General features: G+C 36.4%; 1 protein-coding gene across 1 annotated transcript; it reads right to left on the bottom strand.

Annotated features, from left to right (window-relative positions):
- Positions 1-14455: 14455 nt before the first annotated feature.
- Positions 14456-15388, bottom strand: LOC110258782 (olfactory receptor 7A17-like). Its single transcript, XM_021082034.1, has one exon. It carries the CDS (start codon positions 15386-15388, stop codon positions 14456-14458), a length of 933 nt encoding a protein of 310 aa, XP_020937693.1.
- Positions 15389-15602: the final 214 nt, after the last annotated feature.

Here is a 15602-nt window from a genome sequence, read left to right as displayed (position 1 = left end):
CCTTATTCCTATCCCTTAACTGTATAGTGTAGTTCAGGTTGATTGTATAATTTCTTGTCTTTTAAACTATGTACTGGCTTATTTAAGTGGTCTTCAATCCTTACCAGTAATATGTGTCTTTCCTAGTGGGGTTTTCCCTATCATAAATAGTCTTACTTTTTCCATTTAGACAAAGACCCTTGGCATTTCTTTTAGGAAAGCTTTAGTATTGATAAATTCTTTCAGTTTTTACTTATCTGAGAAATTATTTTTCCTCTTATTCTAAATAATGTTTGCTGTGGAGAATATCCTGCATTGCAGAATTTTTCCTTTCAGGATTTGAATATATTATGCCACTTCATTCTGGCCTGAAAAGTTTCTGCAGAAAAATCAGCTGACAGTCCTATGGCAGTGGGTTCTCTTGCATATGATTTTTTTCTCTTGCTGCCTTTAGAATTCTCTGTAACTTAATAACATTTTAATTATGTGTATCTTGGCATATGACCATCTGGGTTCCTCTTGTTTGATGTCTTAGTCTTCCATCTTGACCTCCTTGTCCAATATTCCATCGATTTTATGACTGAATAGTATTCCATAGGGTATATAATTTTTTTTCTTTATCCAACCACCTATTATTGAGCACCTGGGTTTTTTCCATATTTGTATATTTATAATAATTTTTTGTTAAAATTAGTGGTGCATACGTAAGTGTCAATTTCTCTTTTCATATTTTGGGGATAAATACTCAGAAATGATATAATTCGGTTGCAAGGTAGTCCTAACTTAACTTTTTGAGCAATCCCCATGCTCTTCTGTAGTGGCTTCAAAAACAGTGCACAAATACACGAGCCTTTAATTTATAAGAAAGGAGCAAAATAAATGCAATAAAGAAAGAAGTGTCCCTTCCATTAAGAACATTCAATTTTCTCTACATTCTCACAAACACTTAGTTCATATATTTTACAAAACATTACCCATATTTAACTTTATTCAAGAAATACATGATATTATAGCAAATTCTTCAGTAATTTCTTCCATACTCTTCCTATTTTTCATTTAAAGTTCTTTTTTTCATACTACATTCTATCAGGTTCTAACCCAAGATAGTGGACAGAGTTCCATATGCTGTGAAATAGGACATTACTTCTCCATTCTAAACGTAATTGTCTGCGGCTACCAACCCAAAACTCCCCATCCACCCCACTCCCTCCCCTTCCCTCTGATGAATTAATACTATAAAAATGAATATATTATCCAAGGCAATCTACAGATTCCATGTAGTCCATATCAAATTACCAATGACATTCTTAACAGATCTAGGACAATATATTTTAAAATTTGTATGATAATACAAAAGACCCCAAATAGCCAAAGCAATATTTAAAGAAAAAATGGAACTTGAGGAATCAGGCTCCCTGACTTCAGACTATAGTACAAAGCTACAGCCATCAATAGAGTATAGTACTAGCACACAAAAAAAGACATATAGATCAATGGAACAGGATAGAAAGCCCAGAAATAAACCCAAGCACTATTGGTCAACTTATCTATGACAAAAGAGGCAATAGCATACAGTGAGGAAAAATATCCCCTTCAGTAAGTAGTGCTGGGAAACCGGACAGCTATATACAAAGGAATGAAATTAGAACATTCTCTGATACAACACAAAAATAATCTCAAAATGGAGTAAAGATCTAAGTGTAAGGCAAGATACTATAAAGCCCCTAGAGGAAAACATAGACAGAATGTTCTGTGACATAAACCACAGCAACATCTTGGGTTTTTTTGTTTGTTTGTCTGTCTTTGAGTTGTATGAATTGTTTGCTTACATATTTTGGAGATCAGTCTCCACGAACCCCATTTCTGAGTGGCAAAATGGAGTTTGCAATAGTACTACATCACAGAATGGAGTTTTATAAAACTTAAATCATGCAAGCCTTAGCATGTTTTAAGATACATACATCTTTTATTTATTTAGTTTTATGACTGCTCCTGCAGCACATGGAAATTGCCAGGCTAGCCATCAAATCAGAGCTATAGCTGAGGCCTACACCACAAAGGCAGTAACACGGCATCTGAGCTTCATCTGTGAACTACTGTGCAGCTTACAGTAATTTGGGATCCTTAAAATTACAAAGCAAACCCCATCCTCCCAGAACAGCATCAGGTCCTCAGTCTACTGAGCCACAATAGAACTCCAAACTATATAGATAGCTTTTACATTAAAAACACTTTTAAAAAGGAGCCAAATGAGCTCTTAATTGTTGTACAAGTGTGCAGTTCCTAATTATTTTGGCAAATCTCCATGAATCCAAGCAAGGGTTTATATTAAAAAAACAAAGTAATCCCACTTTTCAAAGTAATTTTCTGCATATATCAGGAGACGTGGCTCACTAAAAATCAAAGCTTTGTCTAGGACTTAATCAAGACAGAATACTTAAACTGATAGTCTGGAATAAACTCAAACTCAGGGTTGGGATGAGATGCTGGAAACTTGTTTATTCCTCTGCAAGAAAGGAGAGTTCATGAAGAGGGGTAATAAACTCTGAATCCATCTGCCTAGTAATATTATCTCCTACCCACAGAGAATGATCAGGAAAATTTTCTTCTCTGTCCAGACCAGTGCCCTTTCAGGAAATTGATTACTACAGGTTGGAGTCACAAGAAGAAACATGCTAATGAGCAGATATAGGGAACTATAAATATCTCCTCTGCTGCAATTTCTCAGCCTGTGCAGCCTTGGACTGCACAATATATGGTTGTTGCTTTTGGAGCCATAACTCTGGCTGGGGGACAAAGTTTGACTCAAACCCACTGTCTTATCTGTTAACATAGTTTCTATCTCCATTATCAACCACCCAAGAGGAATGAGGACATATATGTTGAGACCTTTCTCTCAGAGAATCACCCAGGTGAGTATAAAAGTGCACTAAATACTGCAGGAGAAGGTCACAGGGAATGGCTCCCATGAACATTTACCTGAGTTCGCCTGAGAGCCAATCCAGACTAAAGTAGAGGCACAATCACTGAGGTTGTTTATTTATTTGAATGATTGATTAATTAGTGTATTATTTTATGATATTAAGAAATATGAATGAACATTTAATTCAAAAATGTAAGAGTCAATGTTGCCCCTTAAATGATGGACAAGGAAGCCCAAATAGAAGAGGAAATGGAAAGTGTAAAGTGCTTCCAGTAAAGATAGAACCTAAGCCCAGAGATCTTTGCCATTAACTGGACTAGTATTAGCTGTGGAGAGATGCTTCTTTTGAGAAAGATCATCCTTGACGGTGATGATCTGTAACAACAGTTCAGGAGACACACATTTCAGAGTATCTTCTCCCTCTAAATATTCAGATTTAATTTTGTATTGTTTATTATGTGAAAATGAGTATGCTAACGAGCTTACTTTGAAATTATTTCATTGCTTCTAAGATTGAATGCATTTTAAAATTAATTAGGACACTGCTTCCCCATGTTAAATTGGACTGTTCAAATTCTTTGCTTTCCTACAGTGAATTGAGCATGTTTTTGTTCCTGTATTTGATTGCATTATTTCAAACTAAGAGTTGAGATTTTATTATATATAAGGTTTGCTGTTTTCCATTTAGAGATTGCCTGTGTGTATACAACTATTTATGCAGGATATCTGAGAGGTTAAAATTTTGTGTGGTAAAACCGGTCAGTCAACTTATGTTCTCTCTATTGTTTGTTGCTGCGGTTAACTGAAGGAATTGAGCAGTCACTTAAATATTCTTCTTTGCCTTAAAAGCATGAAAACAAATGTTCTTCTGACTACTTGGGGTCAAGAGGTTACCCTTTATGCATATTTTTATCTTTCCCCATCTCTTATTCCTTATTGTCTTTCTAGTCTTCTCAAATTAGGTATATTTCTAAAAATTGCATCCTGTTCAGCCTCCATTTGGAACATGCTCTTATTTACATTTGACTAAATATTATCTTATCTTCCATATATATAATCAAATCCCCACACATTGATATGTAAGAGAAAATCATAACTTGCTCTCATATTTTAAAAACTCACTGTCTTATTCTATCTTCCCATATCTTTTGTAATGACAAATTGAATTAGTGATAATATTAAATTATAACTGTCATATAACTGATTTTAGAATTTGTTTTGTTTTGTTTCTCAATTTTCTTTCATACAGTTTTCTTTTACTAATGAATTTCATAAAGAGGCAAAGAGTCATACCACAGACTAGGGAACGCTTGTGATTTAAAGATTAAACAGTAGCAGAAGGGGCACATCAATATTCAATATTCTCTCATACCATCTCTCTTTACTCACTCACATGCTCACTTTCCTCACGAGACTGAGGGAAACATGTCTAAGAGTATGAAAAGTGGTAAAATTAAAAGACTGAGGGATAATGAAACTAGCTTAAAGTGATTTTCCAAACTCTAGTGAGCAAACTGAGTGGGAAATTAAACAGTAACTGAACCATGACATGAAATGGCAATAATTTAATTATGTCAATAGGATTAATAAATAATAATTTAAAATAGATAACATGCCTAGAATGTTTGAAACATTGTGATTCTCAGTTGTGGTTTGTTGAATGAATCAAGAATTAGGTCTCAATATATATATTGACATTTGTAGTATGGCAAGGTTATATTTCAATGTAATTGGGATATTTCAATTGTTAAATGGCAATCTCTCTGGAAGAAGATGAAATTGTTCCTCTCCCTCAGACATCATACAAAAAGAGGTAGTCTATAGAACCTCAGTGTAAGAGTAACTAATACATCTTAGATGGAATGGACATCTAGAACAGCACATACAATTTGGAGGTAGCAAGACCATCACCAATAAAGAAAGAAACCTCAGACTTGAGAAGATAGATATATTTAAATAAAATAAAAACTTACAGTCAAAAATATCCTCCAATGTCAATTGAGAAGCAATGATCTGTAAAAATCTTTTGAACTGATAAAAACTACAGAAAAATAGGCAAATGATATATGGGCATATAACAGTGACAGGTAAATGGAAATATTGATCAAATATAAAAAGTTTGCTGAAACTGAGCAATAGATTAAGAAAATAAGAAATGTCTTTGACATTCATTAGCCTGAGGGGAAAAAATTAAGGAGCTGTCATATGGGTTGGGGTTGAAAATGGCGACAGAAATTTTACTCTAATTTTGTTGTCAAAACATAGTGTCACAAGATGAGAAAATAAGCTGAAGACAGCTATAAATAGTTCAAATGATTTTATTCCTTAACTCAGGGTTTCTCAGTCTTAGCCCTTCTGCTTTTCTAGGCTAGATTATTCTCTGTTTTGTGGTCTGCCCTGTACATTGAAAGATGTTTACAGCATCCATGCTCTCTGCCCACTCCTCTCCAATGTGAAGTAAAAATGTCCCTGGATGTTGCTTAATTTGTCCCCTCGAGGAAAACATTTGTACCACAATTAGAACCAAAGTTCAAATTTATCCATCTAAATTTTTTAACATTTGACATAATAGTGATTTATTGATGAAGAATATGAAATGTGGTTAAAAGTGTGCATAGCATACCCACATAATGAAATACATAACTGAAATAAATAAATTAATCAAGCAAACAAACAAATAGCAATCTCTTGTTTCTGGGCTAAGTTGAATAGGATCTCAAGTAATTGTCAAGTAAATGACAGGTAAATATGGTGGGTTTTATTACTCTCTGACCTCCTCCGTCACAACCAGTCTGGTTATTGGACTCACCTGGGTGGGAACTCTGAGAGGAAGGTCTCTGAAAAGTTGTCTGAATTTGTCTCAGGATGGTGATAATGGAGACTAAGGCTCTTTCCACAGAAAGTAAGCAGGAAGGAGTGAAGCTACAGTCCCTCAGCCTGAGTTAGGCTCCAAACCAGCCAAGTAAACAACCCAAAGACAGATCTATACCCTTTCCAGCCCTAATTTACATGGGCTGAGACTGTAGCTGTGGAGATGCTTACAGCTCCTTATAGCTGATCATTAGGCTCATTTCTCCCTTGATATTTCAACCTATAAGCACATGATTCTCCTGTGGAAAGCTGTCCTGGAAGGAAGGAAAATTTTTCTAATGATCACTTCCAAGAGACCAGGTAAAGTCAAATGAATCCAGTTTTTTCTTTTATTCCTTATGAAATTGCCTTCCTTGAAGATCTCTAAATTTCCCAGAATCTTGTTTAAATTCTGAGTTAGAGCTTATCTCTAAGTCTAAGACTGAGAAATCTGCCTGGATTAGGTCTCTTGTATCTTCAAAGGTTTGACTCCTTGTGACGACCCAAACTCTGAATCACCAGAAAATCTCTTCTTTTCAACAAGAGAGAGAAATGAGTTCTCTTGGGAATAAACCCTGGGTACTACATGTTGTCTCTCTGACACTTTTTCCATATCATTTAGGAACTCCATGCTTATATCTCTAGTTCAGACATGTCACTTAATCCTTTATTATATAATGGTTGTTAATGCTAAGGGATATATTTAGAGCCTTTTTTAATATCAAAACTTGAGCTTAGCACCTTATATGGAACATCCAATTTAATATTTAGAAATGTCTTAATGAGGAAGTACATTGAAGAACTTCATTCTCAATAGCAGAAATGAGGCTTGGAGTGGTTTAGGGAACTGATCATAGTTAATAACTGAGTATGTGATGGGCCATGATCTATCAGGGTGCTTCTAGTTTTCAAAATCTAGGCCAGTATTTCTCAACCAGGGAAGATTTTTCTCTTGGGATGTTTGTCAATGTCTGAAATGATGCTCCTAAACATCTAAAATCCATAGAAAACAACCTCAAAATAATATAATTCTGGCCCAAATCTCAAAGTCAAGAGTAGGAATCTTATTCTAGCCCAGCTTGTCTTTAATTTCAGTGCACCTGCAAATCAACAATTCTACTGCAAATGCAGAATCATTCAGCAGGTCCTTATGAGCCCATAGTTTCTGCATCTCTACAAGCTCCTAGGTGACATTGATGATGGAGGTCCTGGTCTATGCATCAATCTTTGAGTAGTAAGGTTGTGATCCTGTGATATACTTGTAGATAGTTTTAGGTATTTTGAACCAAAAGCTGTCTTTTTCAATAATTTTTGTGAGAATGGTTACTCATTTCAGAGGTTATGGAAAATCATGATTTTTAATATAATTGTTCTCTATTTTATTTTTATTAAAGTATAGTTGATTTACTGTGTCACATCAATTTCTGCTATGCAGCATAATGACCCACACACTTTCTCTATATATATATATTGCATTTCTTATATTATCTTCCATCATGTTCTGGCTTAAGAGATTGGATATAATTCCCTGTGTTATAGAGTACAACCTCATTGCTTATCCATTCTAAATTCCATAGTTTGGGAGTTCCCATTGGTGCTCAGTGGAAATGAATCTGACTAGCATCCATGAGGATGTAGGTTCAGTCCCTGGCCTTGCTCAATGGGTTAAGGATCTAGAGTTGCCATGAGCCATAGTGTAGGTCACAGATGCAGCTTGGATCTGGTGTTGCTGTGACTGTAGAGTGGCTGGTGCCTAGAGCTCCAATTTGACCCTTGGCCTGGGAAACTCCATATACCATGGGTACAGCCCTAAAAAGACAAAATACATCCATACATCCATACATACATAAAATACTTTACATCTACCAACCCAAATTCTCCATCCATCCCACTTCCTCTCCCCTCCCACTTGGCAACCACAAGTCTGTTCTCTATGTGAGTCTGTTTCTGTTTTGTAGATAGGTTCATTTTTGCCATATTTTAGTTTCCACATAGTAATGTTGTCATATGGTATTTGCCTCTCTCTTTCTGACTTACTTTACTTAGTATGAGAATCTCTGCTTGCATCCATATTGCTGCAAGTACCATTATTTTTTCTTTTTTATGGCTAAGTAGTATTCCATTGTGTACATGTACCACATCTTCTTAACCCATTCATCTGTGATTGTAAATCTGTGTTTAGCTTTTTAAGGAACCTCCATAACATTTTACATAGTGGCTGTACCAATTTACATTCCCACAATAAATGTAGGAGGTTTTCTTTTTTCCTCATACCCTCTTCAGAATGTATTGATCGTAGACACTTGATGTTGGCCATTCTGACTGGAAGTAAAATTTGAATTCAGGACAATGGTGCCAGAAGATTTGCTCTTCTTTCTCAAGATTCCCCTGGCTAATCAAAGTATGTTGTAATTCCATACAAATTTTAGGATCATTTCTTCTAGTTCTGTAAAACCATGGCATTAGGCTTCTGACAGGAAGTGCTTTGAATTTGTACATTGATTTAGCTCATTTTAGGAATATTAATTCCTTCTTTCCATGACACAATGTACCTTTCCAGTTATTTCTGCATTCTTCAATTTCTTTCATCAACGTTTTAGAATTTTCAATGTGCAGGTCTTTCCCCTCTTTGGTAAATTATACCAAGTTATTCAGGTTTTATGCAATTATAAGTGGGATTAGAAAAAAATTCTCTTTCTGATAATTCTTTAATAGATTCTAGAAACACAAGAGATTTCTGTATATTCATTTTGTATTCATGATTTTATGAAATTAATTTGTTAGTTCAAAAAGTTCCTTGGTATAGTATTTAGGATTTTAAAAATACAGTGTATCATTTTGTCTATAATTACTGACATTTTTAAATTTTCCTTTCAACTTTTGAATTTTTAAATTGCTTTTTCTTGCCTAATTGCTGTGGCTAGAGCTTCCAATAATATGTTGAATGAGGAGTTCCCATCATGGCACAGTGGTTAACGAATTTGACTAAAAACTCTGAGGTTGCGGGTTCAATCCCTGGCCTTGCTCAGTGGGTTAAGGATCTGGTGTTGCCGTGAGCTGTGGTGTAGGCCGCAGATGCCGCTCAGATCCTGTGTGGCTGTGGCTCTGGTGTAGGCTGGCGGCTACAGCTCCAATTCAACCCCTAGCCTGGGAAACTCCATATGCCCTGGGAGCAGCCCAAGAAATGGAAAAAAAAGACCAAAAAAAATGTTGAATGAAAGTGGCATGAAGTGGAATTCTTGTCTTTTTCCTAATCTTAGAGAAAAAGCTTTCATTTCTTCAAAATTGAGAATGATGTCATCCATGGCTTTGTCCTATATAGCCTTTATTATGTGGCAGTACATTTCCTTTATACCCATTTATCTTAAACACATGTTGAATTTTGTCAAATGATTCTTCTGTATGAATTCAAATAGTCTTAGATATTATCCCTCATTGTGTTAATTTGGTGTATCACATTGATTGATTTGTGGATGTTTAACCATTTTGCATCCCTAATATCCTGTGGGTTTGGGCCAAGTTCTCCAGTTTTTGTGTTTCATGGAAATATGCAAGTTCAAGGAAAGCCTACTGGCTCCACAAGGCCAAGGAGAAGCATGGGGTGTGGCATTCCTGTGAGCTTAGAACGGTAGTGGAAGTGCAATAATGGCATCTGCCAGTGGCAGTGATAGGGCAAGGTGGATTGAGGGCACAAAATGGTGCCTATCAGTGTCCCTGTTCCCAGAGAAAATCTTAACATGTGCCTGAACCCCCAGAAGATGCTTTAACTAATGGAGCTCCTTTACGTATGGTCTCGGCACTTTACAAACTGATGCTTTGTGCTGGGTCCTGGGAGTCAGTCTGTGCATGAGCTCTCTAAGAGCAGGCTTTCCCCTTCCCATGGACTTGGGCTCTCCTGGATATAAGTCCCATAGATTTTCAAATCCATATACTTTGGTGACTTGTCTCTCTTTTACAGGTCCCAAGGGTTTGTGTGCCTGATGTAAAGTGCAGACCTTTTGTCACTTAGAATAAATCTCTGTAAATGTGAGATCCTGCCCACTAGTGGATCACCAATGCCAGGGATAGTTTTTTTGGAAAGACCATTTTTCTGCCTCTCCTACCATCTTCTGTGGTTCTGTCATCCTTTGTTGTGGAGGAGATATTTAGCTAGGTTTCAGGTCTTTTTCAGAGGAAATTGATCCCTATGTAATGGTAGATTTAGTGTGTCCATGGTCAAAGTGAGTTTAGGATCTTCCTATGACACTGTCTTGAGCTGTTACCCCAATATTTGATATCAGCTTGATGAGAGATTTATTTCAAGCTTCTGGGAATGGAAGAGCATATATTTGCATATTGTAAGCAAATAGTGTGTGGGAATATTTTACAATATCCATAGGAATGTAGTAAGATATTTATTCAATGCAATTCATTTGCAAAAATTGAGTTTAAACCTCTCAATTCATTCATTAGTGGACCTTAAGAGCATTTTATGTTGAAAACCCACATTAAATAGGAAAAAAAGACTTCAATTTGAAGATATTCCACCCCATTAGCTGATACGGTAATTTCCTCTTTGCATAAATGTGTCACCTGACTATAACATTTCTGTGTCATTAAGGAAGGAAAAGTAATTCATGGTCAAAATTGAGGTATTTTACATTTAATGTATTTTACATTTTTGTGTCTATACTTCTATATTCATTTATTTCATGTTAAATGAAATTTGTTTATTTTTATTTTCTATTTATTTTAATGTATTTACATTTAAATGCATTTTACATTTTTGTGTCTATATTTCTATATTCATTTATTTCATGTTAAATGAAATTTTGTTTATTTTTATTTTCTATTGCCTCCAAATATATCTTAAGTTTCCTTTCAACATAAAAGATATCTCTGTGTGTACATATATATTTATGACTGTGCTTATTTGAAAGAAAAATGTATATAAATACACACATAAATATACACAAACTGTTTTCTTTTGACTTAAACATACACAAAATGTTTAGTTTTGCCTGAGAAATGAATTTCCATGCATTTCATTTATGTCTCACAGCATCCCCATGAAGTTCTCGTTAACCCCACATTACCTTCAGAAATAAGGAAATTAAGCCTAAGAAAACTTAAAATTTTCAGTTATATACAAAGCATTTAAAGTTATGTGCAGTGTCGAATTCTACACAAATTGAATTATGTACTGTACTATTTTAGTTTTTCTATAGCTCCATTATTGTATCAAATTGTACACTTTAAATATAGAGTTTATTGCATGTAATTATACTCAAATAATTAAATGGGAAAAAACCTAATGGTGCATAGCTGAAGGGTAGAAGCTAGAGCATAGGTAACTGATTCTCACTTAACTTAGGCAGAGGAAATATCTTGTAAATGGCTTTCTGGGCAGAAAGCCAAGTGTTATTTAGAGATATAGGAACAGAGAAATTAAATTTGTCATTCATATAATAAACTCATTTCTTCTGCAAGTGGAAGATATACCTAGTTATAGAAATGACCATAAATTTATTTAAGTCAGAAAACTACTACAGCCTTACCCAACATCATGGAGAAGACACACAACATAGAGACCGACAGCTGACTACACACTCATGAGGAGGACAATAGAAATCAGTACAGCTCACCAGGATATAATTTCATTTGATAGTAAGTGTGCTATGGACTCTGATTTGTCATAAAATGACTAGTTGTGCAGCAATAGCTGATAAAATAACCAAAATGAACGAACTGAGGGCAATGATAACAATCTGCACCTCTTCATTTTTGTCATTTGTTCTGATATTTGAAGAAAACATTCATGATCATTTTGTTATCAAGTTTATTTCAGATAACTATTGTAATAAGTGACTCCCTGGAGGTTCCCTTCTAGGTGGGAGAGGTGGATGGACATGCATGTTTGTGCAGAAAAACTGGTGACCCTGCATCACATGCCTGGGCAGGATGTCAGGCTCTGTTGGTCAATCATCCTCTGATCACCAAGAATGAAGTGATTCCTGAACATGTAGGAGAAGTGAAACTGACAAATTGACATTGTTCATTCAGCACCACTTTGAATTTATTATATATATTAGGAAAGGGGAGATTTTTTTGAGAACAGTAGAAAGAGTCATATTAGTAGGGAGCATTAGAGGTTTTCAAGCAGAAACAGGAAGATAACTCAGTAATAAAATATAAAATAGAGTAAATAGTCTTCACCTCAATGAATAAAACCCTCACTTGTGGGCACTGATCTCCCATACTTTAATAAATATGTGTATAGCATGAAAACTAAATATCTTGCATAGTAACAAAATATGAGATTCTACATTTTTCTTCTTCATATTTATGGTCTTTTCTGACACTAAGATCATATTAGGTCAACTTATTCCAAATTTGCCTTTCCATGTAGACTTCACTGAGAGATACATGTGTGATAATTAGGTTGTTCCAGTGACTATGGCAGGCATTCTGGACACAGGGGAATAGTCACATAAAACCAATAAAATGAGAACAGTTCGAAAACACAGTAACATGTTTGTAGTGTAAGTATCTGGCATTAAGCATTTTGATTGTAATGTTAAGTGCCTGAAATTTGCTTTTGGTTTCTGAAGCATCCATTTTAAACACAACCTTGTCAAATAACCAAATTATCAGTTGTATCACACAGATACTATACAAACACCAAGGTCACTCCCACCCATGAAGTTCTTCTTTTAGAAAGCCTTGAGTACATAGATACCAGGCCACATGTATGAACCTACTTTCCCCTTACCATAACCTAATTCCATGCTAATGTTTTGTTTTTTAATTGTTTGTATTAAAGTATACTTGATATAAAATGTTACTTCAATTTCTGCTGTACAGCAAAGTGACCCATTCGTGCATATATATACTTTTTTTTTTCCTTTTTTTTTTTTGTACTTTCTTCCATCAATGTTCTAAGCCAAGAGATGGGATATGGTGTTTTAAATTCATGAATAAAGAGTGAGCTAGGTGTTCCTGTTGTGGCTCAGTGGTAATGAACCCAAGTAATATCCATGAGGATGTGTGTTCAATCCAAGAATTGCTCAGTGGGTTAAGGATCTGGCATTGCCATGAGCTGCAGTGTAGGTCAGACTTGCCTTGGATCTGGCATTGCTGTGGCTATGGCACAGGCTGGCGTCTATATCTCTGATTCAACCCCTAGCCTTGGAAATTCCATATGCCATGGATGCAGCCCTAAAAAGATTAAAAAAAGGGGGGTGGGAGTGAACTGAAGGTATCCTAGCCACCTCACCTGCAACACTATAAAGGCAGGGCCCTAGTTGGTCCTCTCTTTTTCTCTATCCATCTCTCTCTCTCTCTCTACCAGAGATGTACTTGTATGGCCCTTGGGCATGTGGTGTATCCTCTAGGACTTGTGAATTTATGTTTTTGACATTTACCAATAAATACTGATGAGATGCATCATGCATTCCTAAGAAGAAGCACAGGACCAATTCAGCCAAGTGTAGACTTTGTCAAGAAAATATCTGTGAGATCTTGTCAAAAGTAACACAGGCCCAGGTGAGTATGTCAGACTTCCCTAGCCAACAGCATTAGTATCAACAGGCTGAGAATTAAATGGAGCAATGCTACTGTCTTCACCGTGAAGAACAGAGGTAAATGTAATAATGAAAGAAGTGATGGATGAAAGTAACATCTGAATTTTGTATTTCCTCAGCAATGAAACTCCATAAATGGCCTTAGTTTTCAAGTATAGTCCCCTCTCCCCATAGGAGTAAAATAGCTAATGATCATTCATTCAGAAAAATTAGGGTAAAACTCCTTGTCATGAGGTTTGTCATTTAGAGTGAACCACCTGAATCCTAGCCACCAACCTGCACAGCAAAATATAGGCAGAGCTCCTAGTTGCTGCTCTCTTTTTCTCTTCATCTCTATCAGAGACCTACCTGCATGGCCCTACATTTGGTATATCCTCTAGGTCTTGTGAATTTATTCATTTAATGTTTACCAATAAATATTGCTGAGATGCATAATGCATTCCTAATAAGAACCACAGGGCCAATCCAGCCACAGCAGAGACTTGGTCAAGAAAATGCCTATGAGATCTTGTCACAAATAACACAGGACAGGTGAGTGTGTCAGACATTCCTAAACAACAGCATTAATATCAACAGGCTGAGAATTAAATGGAACAATGTTACGGTCTTCACTGTGAAGAAAAGAAGTTAAGGTAATAATGAAAGAAGTGATGAACAAAAGTAAAATCTGAACTTCATATTTCCTCTGCAATGAAATTACATAAGTGTCCTTAGTTGTCAAGTATAGTTTTCCCCTCCATATGAATAAAACACCTAATGATCATTCCTGCAGAAAAATTAGGGCAAACTCCTTGTCATGGGGTTTGTCATTTGGTAACATACTATTTTTAAGAAATTTCAGTTGTCCAATGTAAATTAGGGACATTTTCAAATATTTCTGAACCAAGTTTGGAAAAATTTTGGGAATGTATGAATATGGACAAAGGAAAAACTGCCTCTATATCAGGCAGGGCAAAAGCTTAATAAAGTGAGTTCCTTAAATTTTGTGGAGGAGTTGAATCCAATAATATTAGAATTCCAGGAAATAAAGAGAATGAACAAGTTCTATTTCAACAATCTGGTTAAATCATAGCAAGTTCTAGCCCTGAGGCTTTGAGCCCTAATGTCATGAGTATATTTTCAGCCCCAGGACAATGGGCCCTTACATAGCTGCCATCCCAGTGATTCTTCTCAGAGCCCTCTTTATGTCTTTGTTCCTCAGACTGTAGATGAAGGGGTTCAGCATGGGTGTGACCACAGTGTACATCTCTGAGGCAACTGCACTTGAGTGTGAGTTGTGGGTAGCAGAAACACTAAGGTATACACCTAAGACTGTGCAATAAAATAAGGAGACAACTGAGAGGTGAGATGCACACGTGGAAAATGCTTTATACTTTCCCTGCACTGATGAGATTCTTCTTATGGAGGAAACTATCTTAGAATATGAGTAAAGAATTCCAGTGAGGGAAGCTCCAGCATACACCCCAGCTGCAAAATACATCACTGTGTCATTAAGAGAGGTGTCAGAACAGGCAAGTTGGACCACCTGATTAATTTCACAGAAAAAGTGGGGGATTTCCAAGTCTGTACAGAAGGACAGCCACAACACCATTATGCTTTGTAACAAGGAATTCAGGGCAGTCATGATCCAGGATGCCAGAACCAGCAGTCCACAGAGCAAGGGTTTCATGATGACTGTGTAGTGTAGGGGGTGACAGATGGCCACAAAGCGGTCATAGGCCATCACAGTCAGGAGGAGCATGTCCAATCCTGCAAAAAGTATGAAAAAATACATTTGGATGATGCACCCTTCATAGGTGATAACTTTGCTCTGGGTCGAGATGTTCTGTAGCATCTTTGGGATGGTGGTGGTGGTGAAACAGATGTCCACAAAGGACAAGTTGGAGAGGAAGAAGTACATGGGTGTGTGGAGTTGGGAGTCTAGGCTGACAGCCAGGATGATGAGCAGGTTTCCAAACACAGTGATCAGGTACATGGAGAGGAAAAGCCCAAAAATGAGGGGCTGTAATTCTGGTTCCTTTGATAATCCCAGAAGATAAAATTCTGAAATTCGTGTATCATTCTCTGGCTTCATGTGGTAGAGGTAACTACCAGGAAACAGAAAAAATAACATGAGCAGTTTCTTAAAAATTGGCATTGCATGGAGTTCCCCTGTGGTTCAGTAGCTTAAGGATATGGCATTTTCACTGCAGCAGCCCAGGTCTCTGCTGTGGTGCAGGTTTGATCTCTTGTCCAGGAACTACCACATGCTGTGGGGCTGGCCGAAAAAATAGCATTGCAAAATTGCT

The sequence above is a fragment of the Sus scrofa genome, chromosome 2, assembly GCF_054392235.1.
Source record: "Sus scrofa isolate SSC_HxYL_T2T_F1_AM1 chromosome 2, Sscrofa_HxYL_maternal_Yorkshire_Landrace_v2.0, whole genome shotgun sequence".
Classification (NCBI taxonomy): domain Eukaryota; kingdom Metazoa; phylum Chordata; class Mammalia; order Artiodactyla; family Suidae; genus Sus; species Sus scrofa.
This window is presented reverse-complemented; position numbering and strand designations above follow the sequence as displayed.

What these genes read in the sequence shown, in the direction of transcription:
- LOC110258782 (XM_021082034.1), bottom strand. Translation starts at nt 15,388, where the DNA reads ATGAAGCCAGAGAATGATACACGAATTTCAGAATTTTATCTTCTGGGA.